General features: G+C 28.6%; 1 protein-coding gene across 1 annotated transcript in view; it reads left to right on the top strand.

Moving 5' to 3' along the window:
• The first annotated feature begins 392 nt into the window (after positions 1 to 392).
• LOC107437670 (growth/differentiation factor 10) overlaps positions 393 to 8,450 on the top strand; it is a 32,658-nt gene continuing 24,600 nt past the window's right edge. Inside the window, exon 1 of the mRNA XM_016049748.4 lies at positions 393 to 1,092. Coding sequence (XP_015905234.2) covers positions 822 to 1,092 — 271 coding nt within the window. The 5' untranslated portion in view covers positions 393 to 821. The remainder of the gene's footprint in view (positions 1,093 to 8,450) is intronic.

Raw genomic sequence — 8,450 nt, 5'->3', positions numbered from 1 at the left:
ATCGATCGTCAATCACCCAATCATTTTTAATTAATTAAATATTTTGCGAAATGAGAGTAATATTTTAAGACAATATTAATATAATTATTTTCTTGTTCAAAAAAACTGACATTTTTAGAAAAAATAATATTGGAAATTATTAATGCTTCGTAAAATTAAATATAATTAATTATAGGTAATATTACTTGAATAAATTAACATAGTTTTTAGAAATATTAAAATTTTATGAAGTAAAATATTTTTTAAGAAAATGAATTAAAATATCTACCATCCTTTCAAAATTAGAATGATGCACTTTGACAAGTATTTTAAAAATGCTAAGGAAATTACATTAAGGTTGCAAAACTCGCCAAGTTGGCGAAATATTTCATGAGGTCATGAGGCAGAAACTAGGGTGAACTTCTTCGATGGTCTATCGCTTAATAAGTGTGATCAACAACTTGACTGAGATGTTGAAGATAACTAGATGAGAGAAGATGCCCTTCCTTCTAACTTTCTTCTTTTCCAATTGCATAATAAATTTTACCAAAAAAATGTCCTTCTGCATGGTTTTAAAATCACTTTATTCTCCTCTTTTAAATTATGAAACAATTGGTGATATATTTAGATTTTATCCCTAAATCATGTTCCTTACAAAGCCAAAAAGACTATATTCTTCATTCGTTGGATAATCTGTCGAAAAAAGGTGCTTAAAATTACCCAAAGTGTGTTTCTTTTTTAAAGAAAAGCTGAAAATGCGAGAAAAAATTTCAATCGCCTTTTCGACTCGACGCCAAGCGAGAATCCGATTTATTTGGCCTAAATAAAGGTATAGAAAAGCTATGATGGAAAAAATTCGATTGGCGATTATACTACAACTATTGACAACAAGTTCGATCCTGTATTTATCGCAAGCAAACAACAGAGAAGACTTGATTGAAGACTCTGTGAGGAGATTGCTGGGATTCAAACCCGGTACCACAAGAGATTTTTCACCCTTTGGTAAAAATATAACTCTTCCTCCACGGTATATGATGGATTTATATGAGAAATATAGATCTGGACAAAGTCCTATGCAAGGAAATACAGTCAGAAGCATCCTGCCCATGAGAGGTAAAAATTATTATCATATATATTTATATTTTTTTACTAATACAATATTATATTGAATGGAAATGTTGTAAAAACCTAACCAGTGTGCCACATAATACAATATCTATTAAACAGATTTCCGACTACAATCTGGTAAAAATTCCAGTAAAATTACCGTACTGTATACTAATGACATTTATGGTTTAAAAAAAAACATAATTTTGGGTTATAAAACCTAAATATGCGGTAATTAACCCCTTAACTTGTGCGTTTGAGTAAATTCGAGCTCGCTAAGCAGGGGTCGCGAGATCGAGATAATTCGAGCGGCGTTGTATTTTATGCTGTTATAATTTTTCACACTCGAATATAATCGAGAATTAAAAATGTGAAAGCTATGAAAAAAAATCGTTTTATTGATATTTATCATTTGCATAGGATTGTAATTGCTATAACACTTATTTATTCAAGAATAAAATATACAGAGATGCCAACTTGCTCCGGTCAGCAAATATATATTTTTTTATTATTACCAACATAAAACTAATAAAAGTTATAAAAGTTCTGTTAAGTTGTAAATTTTTTTTTATCTTTAATTGAAAGATGCAAATGCCGATTTATTTATCATCCTTTCTTAACAATGTGTTTTGATTTGATTAAAATTCCTCATTGAAGGCTTAAAACTAGAAGTGGATGCTTCTTTGCTTTAAACTTGTTCGATGATAATATCTTTTTGTGCAAGACATATTTAAAACGGTATCTAAGCTTATTAACCGTTTGATAATTATAAAAAATAAATAAGTTATATTAATTTTAATTATGGAATTTTATGCATAACTGCAAGGAGAAGAAAAATCTGGTAAAATTTGTATGACAACATTTCCGGTAAAAAAAATAAAAAAAAACATACTTCTTGTAATAAAACCGTATTATTTGGTATTTAAACCATTTATTCGGGAATTTCTTCATTTGTATGGTAACGTTTGACCGGAAACTCAGGTTTTAAAAATTATAGTTCGTATGGACACACATTTACTAAAACAAAACTGAAAAGTAAATTTAACGAAATCAATTTTTTTTATTCCATGTTCTAAGGTATCTTGATAAAAATATCAAATTTTACAGCATTTACTATCAAGCAGAAGGATAATAAAACCATATTTATTTTTTTATCTATTTTGCCAAAATTTATTGCCAAAACGTTTCGGTAAAAATTGAAATATTTTTTGGGTATCCCCATAGAGCCAGATACCTTATATTTACCAAAATTTTACCATATTCTGGTAAATTTAATAATACTTTTTTTCTCCGTGTGTGTCCATTCAACATACGCAATTAATGTACTGAATATGAAATTGTAAAACATTAGAAACTGAGTTTGGCCCTATAACTAAATCATTTCTTTGGGGAGAAGCATTTAAAGAGTTTATAATAACTAACCTAAAACCTAAATATGAATTTTAAAAAAAATTGTTGAGGAAATTGCAGTGATTACCTCGCAAAATAGTTAGGTTTAAATTTTATTCCTATGGAATAGAGAACTAATCTAAAAAACAAGATCTGTATTATTACAATATTATATACTTTTTAATTTAAATATAAAAATCTAGTTAGTGTCGAAGCAAACAAAATATTGTTGCAATCATGAGATTTGATGAGCGAAGCGAATAGGAGAAAGTATGTATGCCTATCGGAAATCAATACAACGTTCTTAACTTAGTAATAGAATATTACCAGATTTAAAACTTCCTTCGTTCCAAAAGTATGTAAATAGCAAATTACAATCGACATGCTTCGAGCACTTCAAAAATAAGCCGCCATTTTCAATATTTGCCAAAATTGAATGAGAAGAAACAAAAATGATTTGAAATAAAAACTTGTTAACGCTTTGTTGCGTTGATTTCTTTTTTAACTACGTTAGCTTCTCGTTACTTCTCCATAGCTCATGGAAATGCAACCTGATTTGCTCCTCTCGGCCACTGTGGTTTTTCTTGTTCCGTTTTTCATCTCTTCTCTCTCTTGGCTACTGTGGTTTTACTAATTTTTTTCTCACCTTTATTTTTCCATTTTTCGTTGGTGACTTAACGTTTTTTTATTTCAAATCACTTTTGTTTCTTCTAATTCACATGTGGCAAGTCTTGGAAATGGGCGCCTATTTTTGAAGCGCTTGAAACATAACGATCGTTATTTGCTTTTTATATTTTTGTAGCTAATGAAGGTTTTAATCTGGTATTATCTTACCTCTTCTGTTTCATGGGATTATTTATTTAATGCAATAGAATAATTTATTTTGACCATGTCAAGTAATTTAAATAAAAGTTCGTATTTTATTCCAGGGAGTAATATAATGGCTATATATAATAATTTCTCTTTAATGGTTTCATATGATAACAAAATTAAAACAACTTTACAACTTTAATTTTTATTGCATAAACATCCTGATGATAATGTAACTTTTTAATTGTTAAAGTAATTTGAAAAATTACAAAACAATGCGACTTTATTTTTTGAAGGAACCTAAATGTTAAAAAACGTTAAGTTTAGAGACGTACCTATGTAAAATTATAATTATCAGGTGATACTATACAGCTGTATTGTTTTTACTCGGATGAAACAGGTTTGCATTTGTTTTCGCTCCTGTGTCAATTGGTTAACATTGTAATGCAATATGTTAAAAATAAATACAAATAGCGAGTATAGTATATGAAAGTCTCCTGAATAAAAACCCATTACATTTATGTTTAAATATAAAAGTATTGCGTATAAACTCGTTCAAATCATGTAATTATTAAAAAGCTACAGTGCGTCTAATAATTTGATCTAATTATTGTAATATACTAATATAATGCTTGATATAATAAATATTCTGTATTTATATAATATATCGTCTAACTTATTCTACCGTCAAATTTATATTACATATCGTCTAATTTAACCAATTGACACACTAACGTAAACAAGTGCAAACCGGTTTCCGTCATATAAAAACAATAAAGCTGATAAAGATTTTACATAGATTTTTACATAGTAATTAATATTTTATATAGAATCTTATAGTGCGTCTAATAATTTGGCCAGGTCTTGCATGTATTAAGGATACACATAATCAAACATTATTTTTATCTTTTCCCATTAATGATAAAAGACACATGTTAAAAATTGAGTGAAAATTGTTACTTTAAAAACTGTTACTGGAGTGAAAATATTATTCGCAAGAACTCTTTAGATATTGAACCTTCTATGACAATTCAGAAAATAGTGCAAAAAATCAATATGAAGAAAAAAAAAATTTTTTTTTTTTGAAATGATAAGCGTTTTTAATCAAACTTTTAAACAGTTGAAGATTTCATCAAGCACCGCAATCTTCGTACTCATCAACATAGGCAATGATTTAAAACTTAATAACTGATTTCAATAATTTTAGGTACATGAAAACATTTTATTTTCTGACCGTTTTTTATAAAATTAAATAGTTTCTTTGAATATTTAAGCTATTTATCCGTTTAAGTTCAAAAAGAATCTTTCTAGTATCCTATACATCCTAAAGTACTCTAGTATCCAATACAATTCGAAATTAAAGCTTCACTTCGAGTTTAAGGCACTTAAACTGAGTTTTTAATTATGTTTCTTGGCGTAGAAACTTCGAAGAACGCCATTAACCGGTAAGCAAAATTTCTAATTCCATAACTCTTTACCATTAATTTGAAATTCCCGCCATTTTTATCTTCTAAATATTCATAACTGCATTAAAAAATATTCATAAATAATATCCGTATGAAATTTTTATAAATCATCCTCTTAGTTCCTATTAATGTGTGAAAATTTAATCAAAATCTACAAAGTCAGAGCTCATCGAAATATGCAGTAATTTAAAAATTACTGATTTTAATGTTTTCAGACAAATAAAAACAAATTGATTCATTGACAGTTTTTTATAAAATTAAAGAATTTTTTTTAATATTTAAGATATTTATCAGTTTAGGTTCAAAAAGATTTCTTCTAGTATTCTAAATATCCTAAAGTATTCTAGTATCTTATGCAGCTCGTAGTTAAAGCTTTGCTTAGTGTTTAAGGCACCTAAACTGAGTTTTTTTTTATGTTTCTTGGCGTAGAAACTTCGAAGAATGTCATTAACTAGTAAGCAAAAATTCGAAATAAATAACTCTTTGCTATTAATTTGAACTTATCACTATTTTTATAATCTAAATCAAGGGTTTCCAACTTACATAAAGCCGGGGGCCGCAATTAAAAACACCAGTCAAATAGCGGTACGCAAATTTATCAAAATTTTATATAAGACTCTTTTATGTTTGAAGGAACATTAAATATAAAAAATTTTTGATACGCACATGCTAAATTATATTCATAAAGTGCAAAAAAAACTAAATAAAAAAGGGCGACATGCACGATTATTTTTGTATTTGAATAAATATTTTCTTAGATGCAAAACCTGAAAATTGCAAAACCTTGAATACAAAACCTGAGAACAAAAAATCTTTTGCACCGTTGGTATGTTGAATTTCACAAAAACAAAGAAATTAGGTTTTTTTAACGAAAGAAAAGTATTTAAAACCCATATAGAGTTTTTACGAAAATTGTCGGCAAAAAATGACAACTAATATATTTTAGTTCACGGGCCACAAAAAAAGTTATCGCGGGCCGGATGCCGCCCGCCACCAGTTGGTAACCACTGATCTAAATATTCATTACTGTAATCAAAAATATTCATAAATAATATCCGTATGAGCTTTTTATAATTCATCATCTTAGAGCGTTCGCCTTCCACTGAGGCAAACCGGGTTCGAATCCCAGTCGATACGAGTTCCGGATCTGGCTTGCACCACAGTGCTGACGTGAATTATCCTCAGTGGTAGACGGATCATGGGTTAGAGTCCTCTTTCCGTCAGGCTAACCGTGGGAGGTTCTCGTGGTCTTCCTCTCCATGTAACGCAAATGTGGATGGGCTCCATCAAAAAGTCCTCCACGAAGGCAAATTTCTCCCAAAGATCCAGAAGGATCTTCAGGATTGGGTTCAAAATTACAAGGCTGCGGAGTTGAACATTAGTAGTCGTAAACCTATAAAATTGGGTCGGCTGTTCAACGACAGTTATAAAATATAAAATTCATCATCTTAATTCTTCTTAATGTATGAAAATTTAATCAAACTCTACAAAGTTAGAGCTCATCAAAGTATGAAACAATTTAAAAATTAATAATTGATTTTAATATTTTCAGACAAATAAAAACAAATGGATTTATTAACGGTTTCTTATAAAATTAAATAATTTCTCTAAATATTTAAGCTATTTATCCATTTAGATCAGCAACAAAAATTTTACTATCCTTTACAGTTTAAAATTAAAGCTATGATTCGAGTTTAAGGCACTTAAACTAAGTTTTTTTTTTATGTTCCTTGGCCCAGAAACTTCAAAAATCGCTTTCAGCCGGTAAGCAGAAATTCGAATTAAGTAACTCTTAAACATAAATTTGAAATTCCCGCCCTTTTTATAATCTAAATATTCATCACTGTAAAAAATATTCATAAATAATATACGAATGAGCTTTTTTACAATTCTTTATCCTAATTTCCAAGTATTATAATGAAAAACATCGTAAATTTTATGGCGTATTTTGTATTTTAGTTTTTGTGAGTTACCTTGACTCGCGATAAACAGTGGGAATAAGAATATTTAATTCGAACGTCGTTAGATTATTTGAACATATAACATACACGCTCTAAGTTTTGAGAGAGCAACAAAATTTATGAGAAAAAATTATTTCACGAAATTGTATCCAAATTATTAAAGGTTTTTTCTTCAGTCATTAAAAATCATATGAGAGAGCGCATTAGATTCTAATATTTCATATATGTTAAACTTTAAGAAGAAAAAAATAGCACAACATGTATTAAATTATAACTTATTTTGCATTTGATTATGATAATAATTTAGTTTATTATATTTATATATTCCAAGAAATAATCTCATTTTTGCAATTTATATCTCCAATCATCGTAGAAAGATTATAATTTTTTTCTGAGTTATAAATATCAAAAGAGAATCATTTTTAATGGATAAATGAAAACAAAATACCCTTTATTTTCTAGTTCGTAAACTAAACCCGTTTAAAAGAATCCCCTACTGAAAAGAAAAGAGCCATAATTTTGGTAAAATTCACGATTAAATATTGTTTTATAAAATTTATCATCATACGTGAGGGCAGTTGTCCTCAACCTCCGAGAGGCGAACAGGTTAATAAATCAAATAATACCTAGCGACCGAAGAATTAATTTCTATTTTGATTATTTTGTCATATTTCTCTTGGGTTTATACGGCTTTCCATGGACGTAAAGTTAGCCGGGAGCTAAGCCGTACCTATACTACGCATGTATCTATCATGTAACTGTTATTTTATTTTGAAGGGATATTTAAATGCAATTAAATTAAAATTATTTGGTCATAATAATCTAAAATATAAACAATCAATTACTCTACCCCTTCCATTAGTGGGACGCGGTAAATTAGCAAACATTGTCCGGTCCGAGGCTATAAAATGGTTGGGAATTACTACCTTAGAGCATTGTATTAAAACCATTTATTCGAAATTTACTTTTTAGTATCGTATTTTTACTAGATGTGTATTAATAAGAACTGTAATGTTAAAAATCAGAATTTTTGGTAAACTGTTAACATATTAAAGGAAACCGTCACCACATGCATGATTTAAATACAGCATATTTTGGTTTTATTACCAGAATTATGGTTTTGTTTCAACAGACATGGCTTTACCATAAAGTACCGAGATTTTTCCGGAATTTTTTTCCCCGTGTTATGACTCCCTTTGTATCCCACACTCTGTTTAATAGCCATTCGAAATCTAATCGATGTGTACACATTATATCTAACATAAATGTGATGGGTTGAACCGCAAACTGCTAGAATTAAGCTGCTACTAAGCTTTAAAACAAATAGATTAAGGAAGTACTTACAAGTAAAATAATATTGGGGAATGTCATATTTTACATTTATTAATTAAATTGCTTTTTAATTTGAAAACATTTTTAAGAAATTAATTTTTAACGCAAGGGTGCTAACCAGGGTTGAAACGATCTGGATTATCTTTAAGGGGTATCAAAATTAAGAAAACTGGAGGTGCTTTGAATTATTTGCATTTACAAAAAAAAAATTCAATTTAATGGAAATATATGTCGGGGAGAATAAGAACGTAGGATGATTTTTATAATGCCTCAAGTCCAAGTTGAAATTTAAAAAAATTTCAGTTGTCTTAAAAAAAACTCACTCACACGTCATGGTTGCACTCGCGCAAAGAGTAATTCTGAGATTTGTTTTTTAATTTTTAGATACAAATATAGTTTGATTTGT

Source organism: Parasteatoda tepidariorum, chromosome 3, assembly GCF_043381705.1.
Source record: "Parasteatoda tepidariorum isolate YZ-2023 chromosome 3, CAS_Ptep_4.0, whole genome shotgun sequence".
Lineage (NCBI taxonomy): Eukaryota > Metazoa > Arthropoda > Arachnida > Araneae > Theridiidae > Parasteatoda > Parasteatoda tepidariorum.
The sequence above is the reverse complement of the archived record's forward strand: the minus strand, read 5'-3'. Positions and strand labels throughout refer to the sequence as shown.